The sequence below is a fragment of the Stenella coeruleoalba genome, assembly GCF_951394435.1.
Source record: "Stenella coeruleoalba genome assembly, chromosome: 3".
NCBI lineage: Eukaryota > Metazoa > Chordata > Mammalia > Artiodactyla > Delphinidae > Stenella > Stenella coeruleoalba.
In genome coordinates this window covers 42,852,164-42,879,816 of record NC_137148.1, presented here as the reverse complement: position 1 = coordinate 42,879,816, position 27,653 = coordinate 42,852,164, and the positions used below count along the sequence as shown (strand labels likewise).

At 34.8% G+C, this 27,653-nt stretch overlaps 1 protein-coding gene across 6 annotated transcripts in view; it reads right to left on the bottom strand.

The window, feature by feature from the left end:
- DDX4 (DEAD-box helicase 4) overlaps positions 1-27,653 on the bottom strand; it is a 69,100-nt gene that overhangs the window by 32,991 nt on the left and 8,456 nt on the right. For all 6 annotated transcript variants that reach the window (XM_079916777.1, XM_079916781.1, XM_079916782.1 and 3 more), the window contains 4 exons: positions 25,982-26,042; positions 8,975-9,052; positions 5,960-6,037; positions 3,669-3,719 (listed from right to left, as the gene is read on the bottom strand). In XM_079916777.1, coding sequence (XP_079772903.1) covers positions 3,669-3,719; positions 5,960-6,037; positions 8,975-9,052; positions 25,982-26,042 — 268 coding nt within the window. The remainder of the gene's footprint in view (positions 1-3,668; positions 3,720-5,959; positions 6,038-8,974; positions 9,053-25,981; positions 26,043-27,653) is intronic.

Below are 27,653 nucleotides of genomic sequence, written 5' to 3'. Positions count from 1 at the left end.
AGGGTTTCTAAATAGTGGTATGAGGATCACTACACTGAAGGCTGCCTAAAAATTATTAGTAAGTTGGAAAGAGCCCACCCCCAGAGATGTTTATTTTGAACGTGTAGAGTGACAGCAAGGAATGGATGATTTTTCTAAATTAAAAAATTACAACTTTTAGTAATAACTTTAAGCTTTCTAGAAGATTCCAATAAAGCCATGTTTGGGAAATACCGAGATGGTTTCAAGGGATCTTTGTACATATCACTAACGTTTAGCACCTGAGAACTTTAGGTCCCAGTGATGACACAAATGGCTGAACAGATTAGAAGCTATCAGATAAGTTTCTGCGCAAAAGTACTAATCTACTCAATTAATATTGTTTTGTAATAAACAATGGCCCAGAGCTCTTGTTGCAGGCTCCTATTTGAGCTGACATCAACAACTGACAAATATTCCTGAAGAGCCATCTAACATCAAGACAACTTTCTTAGAAGCAAGATATAATATGACAAGCGTGCTGAACAGTAAAGAAAGAATTTTGGAAAGATACTTAGAATAATAATTCTGGAATAATGATGACGTTAGCTAATATTTATTGCCTTACAGAAAAAAAAAACTATGAATTAATCTGGGGCCTGACATGGAGAAAAAGGTCTCATATAATCTTTGGCCAACTGTTCTAAAACAAGCCCAAAGCTATTTTTACCACACTGGGAATTAAAATAGGCTGATGACATTAGCAGTTGGGTGAAGGGTACAATTACATTAGAAGAAGAAGGGTGGAGGAAACCCTCTGTACTATTTTCGAAACTTCTTTTGAGTCAAATGATTTCAAAATTAAAAATTAAAAAAATTATTTCTGTAGCTTAAAAAATAAAGCCAAGCGCAAACAAAAATGAGACGATGATTCCAAGATCAGTTATAATCTATTAATTATATAAAAATAATAGTAATAACAACAAATAGAACTTAGTATCTGTCTGGCACTGCTCTAAATGAAGTCTGTTTTAACTTTTTAAGTCCTCACAAAAACCTTACGAGGTGGGTATTATCCTCAAATTATAAACAAAGAAAAAGAAATGCAGAATTTTTTAAGATAATACAACTGACAGGAGGAGCATCTGGGTCTCAAATCCAAGGTGTCTGAGCTCCTTATCGCCATACTATACCAGCTATGGGACATGAGATTGCAGAGAAAATAACCACAGAACACTCTATACATCTGTGTGCAGAGAAAAAGCTTCTATAATGATAGCAAAACCTGCTCCTGGGCTTGCCAACAACTGTGAGAGTGAAAGAAATTTTTAGGAATATACACAGTTTTTTAGTATAGGGGAACTAAAACTGAGAATAGAAGTAAATAAGGAAAGGAAGGGTGGCGGGGAGGGATACACAAGAGGGAAGAGATATGGGAACATATGTATAACTGATTCACTTTATTATAAAGCAGAAACTAACACACCATTGTAAAGCAATTATACTCCAATAAAGATGTTAAAAAAAAAAAGAAGTAAATAGATCAAAGGAAGAAAGTAGACCATTTTGGAGGAGAGAAGTTCTCTCAAGTGTTGTGAGAAATTGGAATTTGTGCTCAAAAGCACTCTGGCTCATCACTAAAGAGTCAACTGGGGAGGAAGGAATGTCTTTGGTGAGTAGAAATGATCTTGAATACTAATTAAAAGTTGGAAAACTAGGACAAGGAGAAATGGAAAAGGATAAAAATGGTGATGTTTTTCTTCTCTCAAATATTAGTTGTATGTTACATATGTTTTCATTAAAAGAGGATAGGAGAAAAAGCAGACAAAAGCAGGGAGAATGAGACAGAGTAGTTTGGAGAAGCAGTCTTAACTGATATATTAAAACCCCACCATGTTCCAAAAGGGTTTTAAGGTGATCAGGTCTAGGTTTGGTTTTGATTTTGAGAATCACAGTTAAGATCAAGTTTCAAAAAAAAAAAAAAAAAAGATCAAGTTTCAAATATTTAATGAAGATAGATGACATTTACTGGTTACCATGAATGTGTCTGGGACTAAGCTTCGTGCTTTTACACACATTCTCATTTAGTGTGCCTAACAAGCTACAAAATGAATGGTCTCCATTCTACAGAAGAGGAAATTGTGGCTCCGAGAAATTAAGCAACTCGCTCTATGTTATTCAACTAGCAGATAGCAGAGCAGGGACATGAAACAAAGTTTGGAACTCCAAAGTGTATTATGTTATAAAGATTCCATAGATCAGTGGTTACCAAACAAAAGAGGCATCAGAGTCACCAGGGATGCTTTTTAAATACAGGTTCCAGGGCCTCACCCAAATCTACTCAACCAGGCTCTCCTGGAAGAGTAATGTTAATTATTGTAGTCTACCTTATGGTAACATTACTCTATTCTCATCATTCTCTGTATTCCTCCAAACCAGAGTGTCAGTACCTTTGACAGAAATGTCTTTGATTTCAGCAGTGATCCACAGTCTCATGAATCTGAGTAAAGACCTATATGTCTCAAACTATATTTATATATGAAACTGGAATTCTGATTCGTTTTTTTTTTTTCAGAGTGGCTAAAACCATTTTATTTTCCCACCAGTGATGTGATATAATTTTTATACGTACTCACCAGCATTTGATGTTGTCACTATACTTTAATTTTAGTTATTCTCTGATATCTCATTATGGTCTTAATTTGCATTTCCCTAATGGCTAATGATGTTGAGCATCTTTTCATGTGCTTCTTTGCCATGTGTATATTCTCTTCCATGAAATGTCTGTTCCTGTCTTCTGCCTATTTTCTAGTTGGATTTTTTTAAGTTGTTTGGAGGGTTCTTTGTATATTATAGATACAAGTCATTTGTCTCATATGGGATTTTCACATATGTTTTCCCACTGTGTAATTTTAGTTTTCATCCACTTAAAAGGATCTTCTATGAAGCATTTTTAACTCATTTTGATGAGATTCAATTTATCAGTTTTTGCTTTTATTGATCATACTTGCAGTGTCAAGTCTAAGAATTATTCACCTAGTTCTAGATGCCAAAGATTTTCTATTTTTTTTTCTAAAAATGTCCTGCTTTTACATTTAAGATTATGATCCACTTTGACTTAATTTTTATGTAAGGTGTGGAGGTTTAGGTTAAGGTTCATTTTTTGTTTGTTTTTGTTGAGGGATGTCCAACTGTTTCAGTACCATTTTTTGAAAAGTCTATTCTTCCTTGATAGCTTTTGCACTGCTGTCAAAAACAAGTAAAATGTATTTATGTCAGTCTATTTCTGGGTTCTCTATTCCATTCCATTGATCTATGTATCTACCCTCCATCATTACTGCAAAATCTTGAAATTGGGTAGATTAATTCCTCCCATTTTAATCTTCCTTCAGAAATTGTTTTAGCTATTCTTTTTTTTTTTTACATCTTTATTGAAATTCTGATTCTTGACTTGCTCTTTCTACTATCCTCTTTTTCTTAAGGAAGCACAGCATTCAAAAGTTGCACTTTATAGATTAATTAAGGCAGGTGACAATAGGCCAAATTAGGATGGCTGAACTCTTGGTTAAGGCTCTGGCTATAGCTGCTTTATAAAATGGGTTTAAATAAAATAGAACTGGAACAGACTAAGATAATTAATCTTAGTTTCTCTTTAGCATGTACTCTGGACACTAAATTCTTAAAGTCACTACAAAAAACAATGAACTTACCTCTCCAGAAACCAGAGCTATCACCTTCTTCAAACTTGTTATTTGAAAAACCTACAAAAAATATAAAATTAAACTTGCACATTTCTGAAAACAACAATTACCTATACCTTTGTAGAAGAAAGAAAGAAAGAGAAACATAGAAACAAAGAAACACTCTCTTTACAGGGACTTCTAGTCTTGATGCCCCTTTAAAACAGTATAAACCACATACAACTGTATATATAAATAGTGAATGAGAATTCATACACATTGTATGACAACTTCTTCCTGTGTCAGTTTATTAAAATACCAGCCAATCTTATATTACCTCAAATGTCACATATTCCTCTATACGTACATGGCTGTGTGTGTGTATATATATCACTATAACCACTATGTACTTTCTATTCAAAATATAAAAACTTTTTAAACTTTATAAATTAACTTGTAATCTCTTCATCTGCTGGAGGACAATACAACTAAATTATAATTCAATATTCAATAATTTTCCCCTTCTCAATAACAAGGAAATTCTGCCAACTTCTTTTTGTTTATAAAATTTTAAAGAAACAATCTTTCATCAAGCTCTGCTTTCAAATTTCTCATTTAATAAAAACTTGTATCTCCAGATTTATGCATCTCTGGAGCATATAGATATATCTCTAAAATTCATTTTAAAAGCATCCATCAAAACATTTCATAAAATTTTAAAAATTTGAGTCTTGATAAAATGATCTTTACTGCAGAGATACTCAGGGAATAATGTAAGTTAAAACTAATGTCAGGGCTTCCCTGGTGGCGCAGTGGTTGAGAGTCCTCCTGCTGATGCAGGGGACACGGGTTCGTGCCCCAGTCAGGGAACATCTCACATGCCACGGAGCGGCTGGGCCCGTGAGCCATGGCCGCTGAGCCTGCGCGTCTGGAGCCTGTGCTCCGCAGCAGGAGGGGCCACAACAGTGAGAGGCCCACATGTCGCAAAAAAAAACCAAAAAACTAATGTCAATATGCAATGCCTATCAATTAGTATCTAACCTAAATAATAAAATACATTAAATTATGGCTTTGGTACTACAGAGACCAATCAGTTACTGTTTGACAGATGTTAAATTTATATGCAGGGACTTCCCTGGTGGCACAGTAGTTAAGAATCCGTCTGCCAATGCAGGGAACACGGGTTCAAGCCCTGGTCAGGGAAGATCCCACATGCCGCGGAGCAACTAAGCCTGTGCGCCACACTACTGAACCGGTGCTCTAGAGCCCGCGAACCACAATTCCTGAGCCCGCGTGCCACGACTACTGAAGTCCGCACGCCTAGAGCCCATGCTCCGCAATAGAGTAATCCCCGCTCACTGCAACTAGAGAAAGCCTGCGCAGCAATGAAGACCCAACACAGCCAAAAGTAAATAAATAAAAAATAAATTTAAAAATACATATATATGCAAAATGTCTACATATAAAGTCATTTAACATCTCAGGTTCAACAAACCTATGTACCCTCCAGCATTAAACCTCTTGGAAATTTAATACCCAATTAGCATATAAAAAATAAGTACCCTTTGACCTCAATATATGATTGGATGATACTTTTTCCTTGAACAGATATGTAATTTCAAAATAAAGATAATCCCTACAAAAAGACTATATATCACAAAACTTGAATTTTGAGTTATTTTATTCATTTAAATATTTGCAATCTTTGAAGTTGGTTCAGAAAAGGATTACGTTCTACTGCCCTCTACAATTGCCCCTTCCCCTCCATACACCTCTCCCAGAAAAGTCAAGTGCTGGGTCTCCAAAATGCTTGAGAAAGTCTTCCACCTACACACTACTGGTCTTGATCTTAAACTCTTACCTAAGTTCTACTTTACAGTTTTTAAAGTTTTTATGGAAAAAAATGTAATTTCAAAGCTTCTACTGGTTCTTTGCTCAAGTAAAGATGGCGACTCAGATTCACCTTTGGAAGTATAAGATAGATCTCTTGCTTGTGGGAGCAGGGAAAGCAAGTCATGAGTATAGTAGAAAAGAACTGGGGTTCACCTGTGGGGTAAATCAATTTGAAGAGATGTTGCAGCAAGTAGCATGGCTATTAAAAAGAAAAAAAAAAAAGCGAAATAGAGTAGCAGACACATCCAAAGCAGCATAAACTGCTGCTCTAAACTATGACCAGGAAAGTGAAAGCACTCCCTTGTGATCTCCACAAAGTCTTGGGAAAGGCACACACTTTCTATGTATATTAAAGGGAAACAGAATTCAAAGACTATAAAACTTGGGGTCACTTAAGTTTTGATTGTAAGATATCATAAGCAGGTTACCTCTGTTTCCAAAACTCCTTCCAACTCTAAAGCCACCCACTGTGGATGTATTCTCTCTTGTATTAGACTCGCCAGGATCTGAAAAAGTTCAGAGAGAGTTAAAACTCTTCAACATACAAAATCAAGTGTGCCATCAATAACTAGGAATTAAATGAATCTGTGGGTTAAGGGAACTCCCAAGGACAGGGAGAGAGTAGTACAGGAACTTATAAAGATAAAATACACCTGCAACTTTTTAAAATCATTAAATTACACCAAAGTAAAAACAAATATACTATTGGTGAAATACAACTGTCTACTAGGTGTTATTTTACTAGTGACCTTTAATCAAGAAATTCAACTCTGATTTTCTATATATTGAAACCTCACCCTGATAGCTATTTACATTATACCCCTATGTGAAAGTCATTGCTACTGAAAATTTTACATTGCTGTCCTGTAATTATTCTGTTACTTATTCATTTTTCTAGTACTTCAGTCGCTCTCAGTCTTTCCACTTTTTAAAATTAAAATTAGGAAGGGACTACATAATAAAGAAAAAAATGCCATGAATACCACTCCCCTTTACCTCCCACCCCTCCATAGTATGTCCTCATATCAGCCTTATTAGCTTTATCCCCCACTACATGGCTCTGAACACCCAACATTTTAATTCATAAAACAACTTCCCATACTCCACATTGTGAACTTCTAATATTTTCTACCTTCCTACATGCTGTTCCTTCAGTATGACATTCCCTGCTTTCTTATTTTTCCTAGCAAAATTCTTTTCACTCTTCAAAAGCCGGGTTCAAAAGCCACCTCTTCAGTGAAGTCCTCCTTCAGTCCTCCAGCCATAGTCAATCCTTCAGTCACATTCCCACAATACACTATGTGTATCTCTTTTTTAGCAATATTTCTTTCCATGTGTTTCTCTACCACTAAATTAAGAATTTTGAGGGCAGAGTTGCTATGGCAAGCAGCACAGGTATTTAAAACAAAAACTTAGAACAGACATCCAAAACATCATAAACTGCCACTTCAAACTATCATTGGGATAACTATCATTATCTTGTGATCCTCATAAACTGTCTTACCTCCATCTGTAATATCCTAGTGCAGAGGAGTTAAGGGATCTGTGAAACTCCTAATGCCAAATGCAAAATTGCATATATGCAACTATCAGTATTTTCATCAGATTCTAAAGAAGTGTGTGATTCAGGAAGTTAAGGCTTTTTAGGCCATACTTCACAGAAGATAAAAAGCTAATCAATATATATGTTAAGCAATTAAGAGTCAATTTCAAAACCATGTGACTAGATATGCAAGTTCTGAGAACAAATATCACAGAGATTGAAAATAGCGAAAATGTTAAATGGATCATTCGGGAAAGGGGTTATACTCATGGGTCTTCTATGAATTTCCAGGATTATATGTAGTATTAAAGATAGCTTTTTTTTCTTTTTTTCTTTTAATTTTATTGGAGTACAGATGATTTATAATGTATTAGTTTCAGGTGTACAGCAAAGTGATTCAGTTATACATACACATGTTTATTCTTTTTCAGATTCTTTTCAAAGATAACTTTTTAAAGTATTAACATTTACAAAGAGTTTTGATCAGAAATTTAATGTATTTCAACCTACAACATATGGAATTAACAATTTATAGTGAAGTCTCTCTCAGTGATGGCTTTCTCATTTAAAAAGGCTTTATTCAACAATGTTTAGAAGTCTTCATCAAAAAGTATTATAACCCATTCTAAATTAGGATTTTAAAATATATCTAAATATTAAATAGTTCCCTGAGTATAATATTAAGGTATTTGTATTTCTAATCTTAGTAGTAGCAAACAAAACCCACACTTCAACCTCTTAGCACAACTACATGCTCCAAATCATCAACGACTCTTACTTAATATGCAGGCTTAAAAAACAAAATGTATATAGACATATTTAACAAATAAATTATTTCCATTAGTAGCAGAAACATGTCAAAACATAAAAGTTCACATTTATGTTAACTGTATCTAAAAATATTAAATTTTCCAAATGGCAAATGAAATACACGCATCAACCTTTAGTTTCCAATGAATAAAAATATCTAGAAGGATTGACGTCTTTCAAAAAATAATAATAAATTCAAGAATAAGTGTCGTGTATATTTAAAACTGCCAATTAACCCTAGCTTACGGCATCCCATAAAAGAAATAAATTTATTTAAAAATCCATATGACCATTTAATTTGAGGTTCTAATAATAAATATTTTGTTGCACTATAATAAAACATAGTGCAGAATATTTTCAGCATTTTAATATCAAATGGACTGGAGGAAGGTATTTTGCTGGGTCATTATCTGTCAAATCTAGCACTGGTTGTTCTAAAAGTAACAACAAAAAATTCCAATTTTTGGAAAACAACCTCTTAATATTAATGAGTTAACAGAACTGCTTTTCATACTTCCTCTTCTTGAGAAATATAAAACTTAAGAAAGAGTTCCTTCACACCATAATCTTTGGAGCTTTTACAAACATTCCTCCTATGCCAATTGTTGGGAACAATAATCACCAACAACTGAAGAAGCTCTGGGAAGCAACTCTCTTTGACCAATCTATCTAATCAATTTAACTACTGCCTGCTATCTTAAAAAAAGTAAAGCAGCGGGCTCCCCTGGTGGCGCAGTGGTTGAGAGTCCGCCTGCCAATGCAGGGGACACAGGTTCGTGCCCCGGTCCAGGAGGATCCCACGTGCCGCAGAGCAGCTGGGCCCGTGAGCCATGGCTGCTGGGCCTGCGCGTCCGGAGCCTGTGCTCTGCAGCAGGAGAGGCCGCGGCAGTAAGAGGCCGGCGTACCGCAAAAAAAAAAAAAGTAAAGCAGCAAAAAATAACAGACATCAAAAAAAAAAACTCATTATCCCAACAAAGTCTACTGTACACTAAGTTATAAAAGATTTTACCTTGCACTAAACAGCCATAAAGGCCTCTATTCATTCCACTATTCAAAACTATCTAACAGAAGATTAAGGAAAGATACTTACCCCTGTTTCCCAAACTCCTCCCAGCGGCAAATCTGCTTCTCATGAAATGATCTCTTCGAGAAGATCCATCATCCATTTCTAAAGCAAATAACATTTGAAGCAAGTCAAAATAACAAAAAAAATACCTTGGTGGTAAGCAAACTTTAAACCTTCTCAAAGTGCCATCCACATGGCAAAGGAAGAATTTTATATAGCACTAAGAAAGATGAAAAGCCTAGTAGAAAAATGGGCTATGAATAAGAATAGGTAGTTCTCCAAAAGAAAGAAAGAAAAAAAAAGCGTCTCTCACTTTCCAAAGAAATTGGAAATCAAAAAAGGATATAATTTTCCCAACCACAACTGACTGGAAAACAGTTTGCTAATACTGAGACTAATCAAGGACATAGCGAAACAAGCACAAATCATATACAATATTGAAACTATAAACTGGATCAATCTTGATTGATTTTAAAAGAAAATACTTTTTGGAAGTATACTAGTATGATTTTCCCTGTGGATATACTCAGATGGTAACAGATACACACAAAGATGTTTTTATAAGCATTGTCTATAATAGCCAAAAAAAAAAAAAATCAAAGGAGAACAGGTAAATTACAGTCATTCACAGAACACTGTGCACATTCACAGAACTAAAAACATTAAAGAAGTTGACATTCAACAATAGAATGTTCATAAAAACTGGCCACATGGAAGGCCAAAATGCAAATTCAACAATTTCAAAAATCAATATCATATACACAAAATTCTCTAATGGCAATGCAATCAATTTGGAAGTTACCAAAAGAAAGACAAATACTGTATATTTTCACTTATATGTGAAATCTAAAAAACAAAACAAGCAAACAAATACACAAAACAGAAAAGAGTAACAGATACAGAAAACAAATAGTGGTTTGCCAGATGGGAGAGGGGTGGGGGAAGGTACGAAATAGGTGAAGGGGATTAAGAGGTACGAACTACCAGTTATAAAATAAATAAGTTACAGGGATGTAATGTATAGCACAGAGAATATAGTCAATGTCTTATATTAACTTTGTATGGTGTGTAACCCAAAAAAAATCAAATCACTGTTATATACCTGAAACTAATATGGTATTGTAACTCAAGTATACTTCAATTTAAAAAAATTAGAAATTATTAAATACCAAAAAAACTTGATTAAAATCCTCCTACATTTGGAAATGTATTTCTAAAACACTTCTATATAACATAGTGCAAAGAAAAAAATTACAATGGAACTTTAGAAGTACTTAGGATTGTATGATAAAAATGACATATATCAGAACTTAAATTTTTATACAAAAAAAAGGAACTCAAAAAAAAAAAAGAACTCAAAATTAATGAGCTAAACAGCCATCTCAACTAATAGGAATGTTAGAAAAAGAACAAAATAAATCACACAAAAGTAAAGGAGGAAAAAAATGGTAAGAGCAGAAATTAATGAAATAGGAGAAACAAACATATAATAGCGGCTCAACAAAACCAAAACCTAGCTCTTTAGGAAACCGATAACCCACTTTAGGATGGAGGACACACATAGACTGAAAGTGAGGAGATGGAAAAAAGATATTTCATGCAAATGAAAATGACAAGAAAGTGGGGGTAGCAATACTCATATCAGACAAAATCAACTTTAAAACAAAAGCCATAAAGAAAGCTAAAGAAGGACACTATATAATGATAAAAGGATCAATACAAGAAGAGGATATTACACTCATTAACATATATACAGCCAATATAGGAGCATCTAAATACATAAAACAAATACTAACAGACATAAAGGGAGAAATGGATGGGAATACAATAATAGTAGGAGACTTTAACACCCCACTGACATCAACGGACAGATCTTCCAGACTGAAAATCAATAAGACAACAGAGGTCCTAAATGACACAATAGAACAGTTAGACTTAATTGATATTTTCAGGACATTACGGTCAAAATATATACATACTACACATTCTTTCCAAGCACACGTGGAACATTCTCTAGGTTAGACCCATACCAGGACACAAACCAAGCCTCAACATATTTTAGATGATAGAAATTATTTCAAGCATCTTTTCTGACCACAATGGCATGAAACCAGAAATCAATCACAGAAAGAGAAACAAGAAAAAAATGATTACAAGGAGACTAAACAACATGCTACGACAAAAACCAATGGGTCAACAATGAGATCAAAGAGTAAATTTTAAAAATACCTTGAGACAAATGACAACAAACACACAAAATCTAAGAGGGAAGTTTATTGTGATATAGGCCTTCCTCAAAAAACAAGAAAAACTCTCAAACAAGCAACCTAACCTACCATCTAAAAGTATTAGAAAAAGAAGAACAAAAACTACAGTCACAAGGAGAGAAATAATATAGATCAAAGAGGAAATAAATAAAACAGAGATTAAAAAAACAATAGAGGGCTTCCCTGGTGGCGCAGTGGTTAAGAGTCCGCCTGCCGATGCAGGGGACACAGGTTCGTGCCCCGGTTCGGGAAGATCCCACATGCCGCGGAGCGGCTGGGCCCGTGAGCCATGGCCACTGAACCTGCACGTCCGGAGCATGTGCTCCGCAATGGGAGAGGCCACAACAGTGAGAGGCCCGTGTACTACAAAAAAAAAAAAAAAAGAAAAAAATCAATAAAACCAAGATCTGGTTTTTTTGAAATGATAAACAAAATCAAGAAACCTCTGGCCAGGCTCACCAAGAAGAAGAGACAGAGGACCCAAAATAAACAAAGTAAGAAATGAAAGAGGATAAATACCAACTAACACTGCAGAAATACAAAAAAAAATAAGAGAATACTATAGACAATTATATGCCAACAAATTGGACAACCTAGAAGAAATGGACAAGTTTCTAGAAACATACAGCCCACCAAAACTGAATCAAGACAAAACAGATAATTTGAACAGACTGATCACTATAAGTGAAATAGAAACTGTAATTTAAAAACTCCCTGCAAACAAAAGTCCAGGACTGGATGGCTTCACTGGAGAATTCTATCAAACATACAAAGAAGAACTTGTACCAATCTTTCTTGAACTCTTCCAAAAGACTGAGAAGAGGGAATACTCCCAAAGTGATTTTATGAAGCCACCATCACCCTGATACCAGGCAAAGACACTACCAAAAAAGAAAATTATAGGCTAGTACCTTTGACAAATATAGATGCAAAAATTCTCAACAAAATATTAGCAAACCGAATCCAAACAACACATAAGAAGGATCATACACCATGATCAAGCTGGATTCATCCCAGGGTCACAAGAATGGTTCAACACATACAAAATCAATGTGACACACCACATCAACAAAACAAAAGACAAAAACCACATGATCATCTCAATAGACTCAGAAAAAGCATTTGATAAAATTCAACACCCATTCATGATAAAAAAAAAACTCTTACCAAAGTGGGTATGGAGGGAACATACCTAAGCATAACAAAAGCAATTTATGACAAACCCACAGCCAACATAATACTCAACAGTGAAAAACAACACCTTCACGCTGAAATTTGGAACAGGACAAGTATGCCCACTCTCACCACTTCCATTCAACATAGTATTGAAAGTCCTAGCCACAGCAATCAGACAAGAAAAAGAAATAAAAGATATCCAAATTGGAAAGGGAGAGGTAACACTGTCATTATATGCAGATAACATAATATATATAGAACACCCTAAAGACTCCACACAAAAACTACTAGAACTGATAAACAAATTCAGCAAAGTAGCAGAACAAGATTAACATACATAAATCTGTTGCATTTCTTTACACTAACAATGAAATACCAGAAAGGGAAAGTTTAAAAAAAAAAATCCCTTTTCAAATCACATCAAAAACTCCTAAAAGAGAACACAGGCAAAACATTCTCTGAAATAATCTTACCAATGTTTTCTTAGATCACTCTCCCAAGTCAATAGAAATAAAAGCAAAAATAAGCAAATGGGACCTAATCAAACTTACAAGCTTTTGCACAGCAAAGGAAACCGTAAACAAAATGAAAAGACAACCTATGGACTGGGAGAAAATATTTGCTAATGATGTGAACGACCAGGGATTAATTTTCAAACAGCTCATACAAACAACTCAATAACAAACAACCCAATCAAAAAATGAGCAGAAGACCTAAATAGACATTTCTCCAAAGAAGACATACAGATGGCCAATAGGCACATGAAAAGATGCTCAACATTGCTAATTATCTGAGAAATGCAAATCAAAACTATAATGAGGCATCACCTCACATGGGTCAGAATGGCCATCATTTAGAAGTTTACAAATAATAAATGCTGGAGAGGGTGTGGAGAAAAGGGAACCCTCCTATACTGCTGGTGGGAATGTAAACTGGTGCAGCCATTCTGGAAAACAGTATGGAGGTTCCTTAAAAAACTAAAAATAAAGTTACCATATGATCCAGCAATCTCACTCCTGGGCATATATCTGGAGAAAACTCTAATTCAAAATGATACATACACCCCAATGTTCACAGCAGCACTATTTACAATAGCCAAGACTTGGAAGCAACCTAAATGTCCATCAACAGATGAATGGATAAAGAAGATGTGACATATATGTACAATGGAATACTGCTCAGTCATAAAAAAGACTGAAATAATGCCATCTGCAGCAACATGGATGGACCCAGAGATTATCATACTAAGTGAAGTCAGAAAAAGAAAGACAAATATCATATGATATCCCTTATATGTGAAATCTTAAAAAAATGATACAAATGAACTTATTTAAAAAACAGAAACAGACTCACAGACATAAAAACAAATTTATGGTTACCAAAGGGAAAAGGGGAGGGAGGGATAAATTAGGAGTTTGGGATTAGCAGATACAAACTACTATATATAAAATAGACAACAAGGTCCTAGTGTATAACACAGGGAACTATATTCAGGATCTTGTAATAAACTATAATGGAAAAGAATCTGAAAAGAACATATGTATGTATATATATGTATAACCGAATCACTTTGCTGTGTACCAGAAACTAACACAACATTTAGGTCAACTATACTTCAATTAAAAAAAAATTTTTTTTTAAGAAACCAATAAAGACTTGCCAGAGTGACAAATCACTAGAAGTCTGATGGAGGCAGGGGGAAGGGAAAGAAAGAAAAGACATAACTGAACAGTATTTGGAATTTTTTTAAAAAGGAAATAACCTCAAAAACAGCGAGAGGTGCTGTTAAATGGATATAAGGTTTCAATTACGTAAGATAAAAAAGTTTCTAGAGTTCTGCTTGAACACTGTGCTTGTAGTTAACAGTAATACTGTACACTTAAAAGTTTAAGAGAATAACTCTCATGTTATATGCTTTTTACCACAATAAAATAAAAATTACCATGAACGACTTCATACTACTAAATTTAAAACTTAAACAGAAAAGTTCCAAGAAAATTAACTCATCAAAACAGACTCAAGAAGCAATAAAAACAAACAAAATTGTCCTAAGAAACTGAACCAGTACTTAAATCTCTGCATCACACCTAAATGTAGTTTCACAGGTGAATTCTACCAAACTCTCAAAGAACAAATCATTCCAATGTCATACAAGTCCACCAGAAAATAGAAAGAGGAATTATACCCCAACTCATTCCACAAGGCCATCGTAATTTTGATATGACAAGACAGAAGAAAATTATAAACCCCTCTTACTCATAAGTAGATACAAAATCTCAAAAACACATATTAGCGAATCAAGCCCAACAGTAACTGAACAGATAAAACACTATGACCAAGTTGGGTTTATTCCAATATGCAAGGGTATTTTAACATCAGAACATCTAAAAAGGTAATTAACAACCTTAACAGATTAGAAAAGAAAAAACTAATTATCCCCACAGATTAAAGTAAATAATACAATTCAACACCATTCACGACTGAAAACATATACTTAGCAAACAAGGAAAAAAAGAGATGTTCATGGCAGCTTTGTTCATAACAATAAAAAAGGAAACAACTCAAATGTGCACCAAGAAACGAATTAAAATATGTGGTATATAGTCACACAACAGAGTTTTACATACACTGTGTTCTATATTATATAGTATTATATATATGATAGATTCACACAGCAGATTATAATTATAAATGAACTACAACAACTGGCAACACAGATAAAGAATAAAGAAAGAATACTGAGTGAAAAATCCAAATTGCGGAACAAAAACTATTTATGGTACAGCACCATTTTTGTAAAACTTAAAGAAGCAAACTTAAATATAGTGTTTGGGGAGACATACGTATGTGATAAAGCTTTTTTTTGAAAAGGAAGGGAAAGAACGCAGGATGTGGACTGGACAACAGAACAGGAAAATAATACATAAACAATATAACAATATTAGTAGTGTTCTTAAAAATGGGTGGTAGTTCAAAACATTTATGAAGCTTTATAATTTGCAAATGTGACATTTTTAATATAGTAGGTATTTCTTTTTATGAAAAGTCCTTCAATAAAGGTTCTATCAATAAAATAAAGTCACAAGGTAACAATTATTCTTTGAATTCTTACTGTCACTAGTTGCCACATATTAGGGTAAAAAAAAACTTTCAAAAATAAAAAATGCTAAAAGACATTTAAATCACATATCCCTCCTCTGTATGTTCCTCCTCTAGCTATATTCTGGTATCACAATTCATACTAGTTTCCTTCTCTCTTGATCAGGCTAAACATTTCATCAAGCAACCTAAAGGCTTCTGAGTTCCAGGTAGTAGTAAATAGGTAAAGCTCAGATGCTCTCAGATGACGGAAAGCTCAAAGCCAACTTAAGAAGATCTATTCAAAAATCTAACTGCTCCAACATTCAAGGGACTCCTCATGAAGGAAGTACCAATTTCAGCATCACAGTAAGAAGTAGCTTTGCTTTTGGTAAAGAGAAAAGGGAAGGGGACATTACAAGGACAAGAACATTCCAGGCAAGGACACAGCCAGAAAAATTAACAATTTTCCAAACACTAGTTTCTAATGTTTGCCAGGCTCTCCCCAAATATACAAGATGAGAATAGCCATGCCTTAGCTGGCTCAAATTTTAAAGCTATGCTGTATAATACAGTAGTGCCTAGCCACATGTGACTATTTAACTTCAAAATTAATTAAAATTAAATAGAATCAAAAATTCAGTTACTCGGTTGCACGAGTCATGTTAGTCATGTTTCAAGTGCTCAACAATCAAATATAAATTGTAGTTCAACAGCCAAATGCAGTACAACTAGAGAATATCTGCATCCTTGCAGAAAGTCCTAATGAACAGCACTGGTCTAAGACTGGTAGTTCCCAAGCTATATCACTAAGACATAAATGGAAAAAGGAATAAAGTACTCACTCATTCTCTATAGTGAATCAACATATAAAGCAAATGTTGCAATGATACTCAAATACATAAGAAAGTAACTTGTGTATAAGAAATGGCAAGCCCTTAGAGTCAACAGGAAATGTTTTAGGCTCAAGAAACAGACTAACATACCTTTCAATCAACTAAAGTTTCTGTATACTCTTCCCAAGATTTCCTGTCTCTGTTAGAAATCAGAATAGTAGTTACTCCTGACAGAGGGATTGTACCTTGAAGGGAGACACAGGAGGGCTTCTAGGGTTCTCCTATAATGCATTGTTTCTTGATCTGGGTGCTGGTTACAAGGGAGTGTTCAGCTTGTAAAACTCCAGTGACCTGTACATTTATGATATGTATATTACTCAATTAAAAATACTGAATCTGTGTGTACACTATGCTTCAATAAAAAAAAATTATTTAGTTAAGAAGAACCTGGCCTGGCCTAGACACTTCTGTGGACAAATTCTACTAAACTTATAAAAAGCAGGTAATTTCCATGTTCCAGAGCTTATTTTTCTTTTAAATGAAAAGCCTGAAAACAGAATCAAATGAGAACAACTTAAAGAAAACTACAGGCCAATCTTTTTTCTTTTTTTTTTTGCGGTACGCGGGCCTCTCACTGTTGTGGCCTCTCCCATCGCGGAGCACAGGCTCCGGACGCGCAGGCTCAGCGGCCATGGCTCACAGGCTTAGCCACTCCGTGGCATGTGGGATCTTCCCGGACCGGGGCACGAACCCACGTCCCCTGCATCGGCAGGCAGACTCTCAACCACTGCACCACCAGAGAAGCCCCAGGCCAATCTTATATAATTCAAAAAGTGCTAAATAAAACACCTGATTTCATCCAATACTGCAATAAAATAACTATATTTATCCAAGGAATGAATTTATCCTAGAAACTTATCCTAGGAACACAAAGTTAGTTCAAGTTAAAAAAAAAAAAATCCAATTGATATAACCACTATGGAGAACAGTATGGAGATGCCTTAAAAAACTAAAAATAGAACTACCATATGACCCAACAATCCCAACACTGGGCATATACCCAGAGAAAACCATAATTCAAAAAGACACATGCACCCTAATGTTCACTGCAGCACTATCAGCAACAGCCAGGACATGGAAGCAACCTAAATGTCCATCAACAGAGGAATGGATAAAGAAGATGTGGTACATATATATATAATGGAATATTACTCAGCCATAAAAAGGAATGAAATGGGGTCATCTGTACAGACACGGATGGACCTAGAGACTGTCACACAGAGTGAAGTAAGTCAGAAAGAGAAAAACAAATATCGTATATTAACACATATATGTGGAATCTGAAAAAACTGGTATAGACAATCTTATTTACAAAGCAGAAATAGAGACACAGATGTAGAGAACAAACATACAGATACCAAGGGGGAAAGGGGGAGGTGGGATGAATTGGGAGATGGGGATTGACATATATACACTATTGATACTATGTATAAAATAGATAACGAATGAGAACCTACTATGTAGCACAGGGAACTCTACTCAGTGCTCTGTGGTGACCTAAATGAGAAGAAAATCCAAAAAAGAGGGGATATATGTATACATATCGCTGATTCACTCTGCTGTACAATATAAACTAACACAATATTGTAAAGCAACTATACTCCAATAAATAAATAAAATCTAAATAAATTAATTTAAAAAATAAAATAGAAAATCCATTTATTTCCCTACACTAAAATATTTAAAGAAGAAAAACAACAGAAATCAGTAATTCCAAAAAAAAAAAAAAGCACTGGCTAACTTTCAACTGCCATTCCTGAACAAAACTAATAGTCAAGCAGAAAGGAAAGAAACTTCCTTGGCATGACTGAAAAAAAAATTAACAGAAGCCTAAAGCAAACATTACACTTTAATTATAAAAAATGTGGCGCATTCCCACTGAAATGAGGAAAAGCCTAAATGCTTGTTACTTCTACTACTATTCAATGAATGGTAGATTTGTCCAGTGCTTCAAGACAAAAAAAAAAAAAAAAAAAAGAATAAAATTGCATGAGATGAATCTGCATCAGACATCATGAGGGAAGAGACAGAATGCTTAACAGATGGTGCCGGGAAAACTGGGTTACCATATGCAGATAAAATGATCTCTATTTCACACCATATTCAAAAGGATGGATTCAACTGTACACTTAAAAATTGTTAAGATGAGAGAGCTTATTCAACTTGATAAAGTATAGCTAAAAAAACCCTATAGCTAACATCATACTTAATAATGAGAAACTCAAAAGTTTTCCCACTAATATCAGGTATAAAGCAAGGATGTGCCCTCTCATCACTCCTTTTCAACATCATACTGGAAGTTCTATCTAAAAAGTATACATATTGGGAAGGAAGACATACAACATAAAACTGTCTTTTTTCACAAATGACATGATCACCAATGTAGACAACCCAAAAGAACTGACAAAAAAACCTCCTGTGGAATTAACGTGCAATTTCAGCAAGGTTGGAGGATACAAGGTTATTACACAGAAGTTAACTGCATTCCTACACACCAGCAATGAACAAGTAGAATTTGAAATTAAAAACACATTACCATTTACATTAACACCCCAAAAAATGAACCTGTTGGGTATAAACCTAACAAAATATGTAGATCTATATGTGGGAAACTGTAAAACTCTGGTTAATGAAATCAAAGAAAAACTAAATAGACTGAGAGATAATTCCACATTCATGGATAGGAAGACTCCATATTGTCAAGATGTCAGTTCTTCCCAACTTGATCTATAAGTTCAATATCAATCAAAATTGCAGCAAGTTATATATTTTGTGGATATCAACAACTGATTTTAAAGTTTATATGGAAAGACAAAAGACCCAGAACAGCCACCACAATATTGAAGGAGAACAAAGTTGGAGGTCTGACACTACCCAACTTTAAGACTTACTATAAAGCTATAGTAACCAGGCCAGTGTGGTATTAGCAAAATAACAAATAGATCAATGGAACAGAACAGAGAGCCTAGAAATAGACCCATATTAATATAGTCAACTGATCTTTGACAAAACAGCAAAGGCAATAAAATGGAGCAAAGAAAATCTTTTCAACAAATGGTGCTGGAACAACTGGACATCCACATGGTATAAAAAAAAGAAAAAAGGAATCTAGGGCTTCTCTGGTGGCGCAGTGGTTGAGAGTCCACCTGCCGATGCAGGGGACACAGGTTCGTGCCCCGGTTCAGGAAGATCCCACATGCCGTTGAGCGGCTGGGCCCGTGAGCCATGGCCGCTGAGCCTGCGCGTCCGGAGCCTGTGCTCCGCAACGGGAGAGGCCACAACAGTGAGAGGCCCGTGTACCGCAAAAAAAAAAAAAAAAAAAAAAAAAAAGAATCTAGAGCAGACCTTACACCCTTCACAAAAATTAACTAAAAATGGATCACAGACCTAAATGTAAATGCAAAACTATAGAACTCCTAGAATATAACAGGAGAAAATCTAGATGACCTTGAGAATGGCAATGGCTTTTTAGATACAACACCAAAGGCATAATCCATTAAAGAAATAATTGATAAGCTGGACTTCACTAAAATTAAAAACTTCTCTGTGAAAGATAATGTCAAGTAAATGAAAAGACAAGCCACACACTGCGAGAAGATATTTGCAAAAGACATATCTGATAAAAGACTGTTATCCAAAATAAACAACTCTTAAAATTCAACAATAAGAAAACCCAATTAAAAAATGGGTCAAAGACCTTAACAGTCACCTCATCAAAGAAGAATATAGGGCAAATAAGCATATGGAAAGATGCTCCACATGACAGGACATCAGAGAAATGCAAATTAAAACAATAAGATGCCACTATATACCTATTAGAATGGCCAAAATCAATAACACTGACAACAACAAATGCTGAGGAGTATGTGGAGCAACAAAAACTCTCATTTATTGCTGGTGGGAATGCAAAATGTTACAGACACAATTTGGAAGACAGTCTGGTTGTTTCTTACAAAAATAAACATACTCTTAACCATACCATCCAGCAACTATGCTCCCTGGTATTTATCCAAAGGAGTTGAAAACTTATGTCCACAAAGAAACCTGCACATGGATGTTTCTAACAGTTTTATTCATAACTGCCAAAACTTGGAAGCAACAAAGATGTCCATCAGTAGGTGAATGTTTAAAAAAAAAACAAAAAACCCGTGGTACATTCAGACAATGGAATGTTATTCCGTACTAAAAAAAGAAAAAAGAAAAAAAAATAATACCTATCAAGTCATGAAAAGACATGGAGGAAGCTTAAATGCATATTACTAAGTGAAAGGAGCCAATCTGAAAAGGCCACATACTGTATGATTCCAGCTATACGACCTTCTGGAAAAGGCAGAACTATGGAGACAATAAAAAGATCAGTGGTTGCTAGGAGTTGAAGAAGAGGGCAGGGATGAATGGGTGGAGCATGGAGGATTTTTAGAGCAGTGAAAATATTCTGTATGATACTATAATGGTGGATACATGTCATTACACATTTGTGCAAACCCACAGAATATACAACACAATGAGTGAACCATAATGTAAACTATGGACTTTGGGTAATAATGATGTGCCAACGTAGATTCATCAATTGTAACAAATGTACTACTCTGGTGGGGGAGGTTGGTAGTTGGGGAAGCAGAGCATGCGTCAGGACAGGGGGTTTATGGGAACTCTATACCTTCCCTTTAATTTTGCTGTGACCCTAAAATTGCTCTAAAAAGTAATTTTTAATCATTTTTTACCTTAAAAAATGATTAAGACAGTAAATTTTATGTTACATTTATGTTACCAAGATTTAAAAAAAAAACCTCCACTATCACTGAAGACCCATGGCCCAAGTTGACGAGAAAAACCCTAACGTCAAAGATTCTTTTTTGTGAGCCCTGTATGTACACTCATACTACATATACTATGTCCTGATTTGGCACCCAAATAAATATGGCCATCATGAATTTTTTTTTTAAAGTACAGATTCGGATGAATAAAATTTAAACGTGAAAGGTAAAACTCTAAAGATAACTTAGGTGGTTACTTTTTTGACACAGAGGTAGGGAAAAGCATCTTAACTAAAAGTGCAAAAGCAAATCAGAAAGCAAAAAAAAAATTAATGGCTTTGAATTAAAATTTTTGATCAGCAAGGAATATCATGGACAAAGTTGACAGATAATAAATGGAAGAAGATATTCACAACGTCTAAATCAGAAAAAAGTGTAAAATCTTGAACATACAAAGAATACCTGCCAATCAACAAGAGGAAGAAAGCAAACCCAATAGAAAAATGGACTAAATATATGATACGCAACTTACAGAAGTGGAAACCCAAAAAGATAACATGCATGCATATGAAGAGACAGTTAAGCTAATAAATAATCAGATAAGCAAATTTAAAACAGAGATTTTACTATATACCCAATAGGCTGGCTAAAAGCACAAGACTGAATAGTAATGTCAATGGAATATAAGAGCCCTCAGGTCCTACTTATGGGAGTATAGACTGACATAGCTATTCTGGAAAGCAATTATTAAATATTTAATCAAATTAAGTATTTATACACCCCATGACCCTGTAATTCCTCTCCTGAGTCCATTACCCAAAGAATTCTCACTTAGACCCATAAAGGGACATGTAAAAGAATGTTCATCCTTGTGGTGCTGGAGGGAAATAAGAGGTAATTACAGTGTCCATCATGGGGATAGGGAGGATATAAAACTTGGTGATAAAGTATATGAAATACCATACAGTAGTTAGAAATAATGCAATCAATTATCAATTAGGAATATGTCATAAACATAGTGGTGGGGGGTAAGAAAAAATTATGAGATCTTCAGCACAGTAACATTTTTCTAAGTTAAAATTACAAGCACACAAAAAAATAGGCACACGTAACAACATATCTTTTAAAACACACACACAAAAAGAATGGCTGCTTCAGGGAAGTAGAGGAGTAAGAATTCCCTGACACTTCTAATAGCTAGTCTAGGAAGAATTCAAATCATTCAAAAATGGGTAAAAAAGAAATCAGCAAAGGCAGCACAGGATCTGTTCAATACAACAAGGAAAGAGAGAGGAGGGAAGGATGAAACAAGAAATGAGAGCTTAAAAAACTTAAATCCTCTAGAAAAGCACAACATGATTCCTCTCTAAGAAAACTGCTCTCCCCAACAAAACAGCCTAGCCCTGGCCCAATCACTTAAGAGTAGAACCCATCAGTCAAGAAGCTGTGTCCAGGCACAGGGGTGAGTTTTTAATGTTCCACTCTTAAATACAAAAAGGCAGTCAAGGATCACCAGACTTCTGAAGAAAGTCACCTACATGAAACAAAACAAACACAGGGAAAAGAAGTCTAAGAACCAGCACAGGGAACAGAAATAACATTCAAATGAAATTATAATAATCCTCAGAGAAAAAAATAAGAAAATAAGTAAAGGGTATGAATTTCAGATTTAAAAGGCCCACTCACTAAGTGTCTATATAGACTAAGTGTATAATAAATAAAAAGTTCCACATCAAGTTACACAATCATAAAATTCTCAGAATACAGAAGACAAAGTAAGATCCTAAAAGCTTTAGAAGAGTTTAGAAAAAGTCATATACAAAGGACCAGAACTCATATCAAACTAAGCAGCATCACTAGTATTTCACGTACAATGAAGCAATTATAAAGTTTTGGGGGAAAATTATTTCCAACCTAAAATGTTACTCAAAGTGGGAATCAATCTTCTGTTTTTATGAATCAATTATGAAAGTAAAGATATTTGCAATCTCTCAAATTTCTTTCCCATGCTTCCTTTCCCAAGAAGCTGCAGGAAAATGGGCTCCACTGAAGTGGGGAGGCAGGGGAATCAAGATAGAAAAAACATGGGATTCAGGGAAAAGAAAGGTGACACACGAAAGAGGTGAAGGGTAATTCTTGGGATGAGAGGCTAGAGAGGCAAGTCTATCCTGGAGAGGATAGAGGAATCAAGAAAAAATGAAACTGATAGATCACTGTATACGTCATAGAACCTAACCATGAATATAGTCTGATGCATATCCATGCTTAGAAAGATGTGTTAAAAACTATGAACATAAATAGATATGAATAAATAGCTGTGCTTCTGGCAGAGGGTTTTGAAGTAAATTAGCAATAGAAACACAGATCAAGTAAACAAGGTAATGATTAACTCTAGTAAAAAACAAAACAGAAGATTGAATAATAAAGGAAATGCAACCATAATATATTACATGGTTCACGTATGAATGATATATACACAGCCATGATATAAAAACTGAGTATAGGTTTTTATGCAAAAAGTGTGGTAACTATTAGGAGAGTGCGAAGGGAAGAAGTGTGAGTGGAGTATACAGGGGAAAGGGAGGGAGCTAAATATTGGTATCGGAGGAGGGTTGGATCCAGGACCCACCACCTAATCCCCTCCACCCACCCCCTACCCCCAAGGATACCAAAATCCCTGGGCGCACAGGTCCCTCATATAAAATGGTGTCGTCTTTGCATATAACCTAACATCCTCCACATACTTTAAATGATCTCTAGATTACATATAATACTAAATACAATGTAAATGCTATATATATAGTTGCCAGTGGAGGGCAAATTCAAGTTTTGCTTTGGGGAACTTTCTGGAATTTTTTTCCAAGTATTTTTCATCCATAGTTGGTTGATTCATGCAGAAATCTAAACAATCAGAGTTGAAAGACTGTCAACAGACACTCATGGTTAAACCTGGGAGCCAAGATTTCACTTCATTTTCTTTCTTTTCACAACTATATTTAAGTTTTTCCACTATTTTTTTTTACAATAAGAGTATGTAGGTATTAACTTAGTATAGCATTCATTGGCCTAGTATGTATTTCTGTAATAAGGAAATCTATTTTCATGAAAAAATATTTTACTTAAAAAAGAGCTACCAAAGTATTTGTTATCCAGAAGGTGAGCAGGCAATCTATATTTTTCATTATTTGATTTTATATCATTAGCCTGAACATTCAAGATCTAATGCTAAGAAAAGTCCAGGGTTTTAGTTGGTGGCTATTTCAATCTAGTTTACTGATGATTTCACTACAAAGTCACGTTATACCTTAATATACTATAGACCCAAACTTTCATTCCCTTACAAAAATTATCTTTGACACCTCACAGAACAAGGTTTCTCCTGATTACGCAATGATCTATGCATATAGATGTGTTAAGAAGTATAGATTACTTTTACCCAATTTTCTTTTTTGAATACTTCAAGTACATACACATGCATGTGGTTAGCCTTCTGCTGGGGTTTCAGCAGGCATAAATTTCATCAACTTCTGAGAATCTGAATATTCTATATTAAACCGCTGCATTTAAATGTTTACAAAAGACAAATGCATCTTGGTAATAGCAAAAGCATTTCTTCTAAACTCAACTTCCTTCTATCAAGAGAATTACTCTAAGAAAAGAGAGAGAGAGAGAATTACTCTGAAATTAAGGTGAACATGGGAATTAAATTTGCTTTAACCCAATGAACTCTGATTCTCGAACTCCCCTTCACATTTTAGAAACTACCTCTCCACAGGTTTTTTCACTTTGGGACAGGCTTCAGTGAGCCAGTAGCTTCCTAGACTATAAAATGTTTTACTTCATCCACTAATTTTTGATGAGAGAAATGAAACTACCTGGTGTCACCAGGCCCTCTCTTGTATCAGAGTAAGACTTAAAAGTAGTAGTTACTCAAATTCATAGAGACTCACAGTAAATTCATAGTAACTCAAATTCATAGAAAGTAAACAGTGATTGCCAAGAGCTGAGGAGACGAAGTACTGGCGAGTTATTGTTCAATGGGCACGAAGTTTCAGTTTGGGAAGATGAAAAAATTCCAGAGGTAGATGGTGGTGATGGCTGCACAGCAATATGAATGTCCTTAATGTCACTGAACTGTACACTTAAAAATGGTTAATACAGTTAATTTTGTGTTACGTGTATTTTACCACAATAAGAAAAACTGAAGAAAAATAGTAGAAATAGCATTTCAGCCTGCTTTGGACTTCAACAAAATGAAACACTACTGCCATAAGTTTAACTTCCTAGCCCAGGTCCTACCACTTCCACCCATCTTCCCATCCACATCAACTTTATAAAATATGTAGGCGAACCAGATGGAAATAAATGGTAGGAGAAAACAACAGCTCCCTTATCTTGATTTGTTTCTCTTATTTGCCTAGGACCTCCCCTAAATTTGTTTTCAGATCCCAAAGAAACTCATATTATCTAGATATGAGTTTGGTTTAAACAGTTATCCTGACAGGTCACCACCACTGCAACCTGCTTCAACACCTTACAGAGTCCAATCTCCTACTGCCTTATATCAGGAACCCTGACAATCCCCTAAGCAGCCTGAAAGCCAAACATGCAACTTCCAGGTCGGGCAAAGGTTTTACAGCAAACCTACTAAATCAAAGGATACACTCTACAGCACTACACTCTCTCCTCTCTCCTTTAGCTGTAAGTGGCCCCCAACCCAAAATATTCAAGTCAGAATGAATTCTCACTAGAAAATTTAGAAAACATCCTCTACAAGACATCTACTAGTCAGCTCCTCATCCACTGGATGAAGCCCTTAACCTAAAAACGGTTTTACATTTTTGCCTTAACACATACCTGACAATGAAGCCAGAGTCCTGTTAAAAGTGTCTCCATTTGCTCCAGAAGAATACCTATCCTGTAAGAAAAAAAAAAGACTAGTTTTCTACTTTGAATAATAAAAATGTGTAATCTATCTCACAAATACTACAAAATTTTAACAACTGGGTTTTGTTCAGAACAAAACAATTACAGAATGTAAGATTTTCTGAGTCACTGCATGTTCCTTTATTAATTACTTTAAAACACCTCCACTTTAACATTGTACGTATAGCATATTAATATATCACTTAAAACACTGGTCAGCAAACTACAGCCACAAGAGAAATCTGGTGGGCTACCAGTTTTTGTAAATAAAGTTTTACTGGAACACAGCCACGCTCAATTCATCTAGGTATGTCGATGGCTGCTTTTGCATTACAATAGCAAAGTCGCAACAGAGACCATAAGGCCTTCAAAGTTTAAAATGTTTACTACCTGGCCCTGTATGGAGTTTGCTGACACCCAACTTCAAATAAAACTTTAGCCACCCTACTTGAAAAGTATAATCAAACACTATTATTATATAACTACAATAACCAAAGTAATACATGAGTAAATCAATACCTGCCAATACACAATATAGGTTACAGAGTTCAGTATTTTACAGTATACTCATCAAATCTGTACAGAATAAAGTAGAGCACAGAAGGAGAGTGGCAGATAACAATTTCTACAGTAAAGCACTACAGAAATTTATTTTTAAACTTCAATTGTTTTTATATGAAGTGAAACTAATGTACTCACATTATTAAAAAAAGAATTAATTCTAAAGCAAAGAAAACCTCACTTATGCACTAAAAACAGTGTATCTACAGATGTTATCTCGCAGGTGCACTAAAAATCCAATGAAATGGTGGACGCCAGCTACAGGTCAGAATATTAATGGTTAATTTCAATCAAATTTGTCACAGAAATAGTTCAAGATTGCCTTTAATGCTCCCAAATACTGATTGTCCCATTTTCCCTACTTCAGTCTCAAAATATATTCGCTATTAATACATATGCATTATGCTTGCAATGGTGTAACGACTGGTGGACTCAGAAAATTCATAGCTAAATGTCAAGTTAATTTTGGAACCTTCCAACATTTCTCAGGGTATTCCTGGGTTAATGACAACATGAGTAACATTTTTCTCACTTCCAACTCCTAGGATGTCCTTATCATCATTAAATCTTTATTTCCTCTCAAACAAGCTTCCTCTACTTAAGGCAAAACTTTTGAACAGAGCTCTGAAATTCTTGCACATCAAAATCAGAATTCAATCATTTAAAAACGAAAAGTGACCTAAAATTTACAGATGATACTTTAATTAACTGATTGCATTAGAAGAATCACAATATTTTTTCAAATAAATTCCTTTAAATAAACCCAAAGCTGGAGGGAGCGTACCAAGGTAGGTCTCTTCAGGTAATACTTTTATCTAAAATTTCTTTCACAAAAGACACTAAATGACTTTAAAAACTACCTTTATAAAGCTCAAAAGTCATCCAGTTATTTTTCCAACTTATTAAAAATAGACAATAGAATCCTGGAAATGGCTTGGGCTACAGTAAAAAGTTCCAATTTATGATTACCATAGACATTAAAACAAGAAAAGTAATCCAGTTTTCCCTGTTTAAACTGAAACCCTGAAGACTTCTTTCTCTT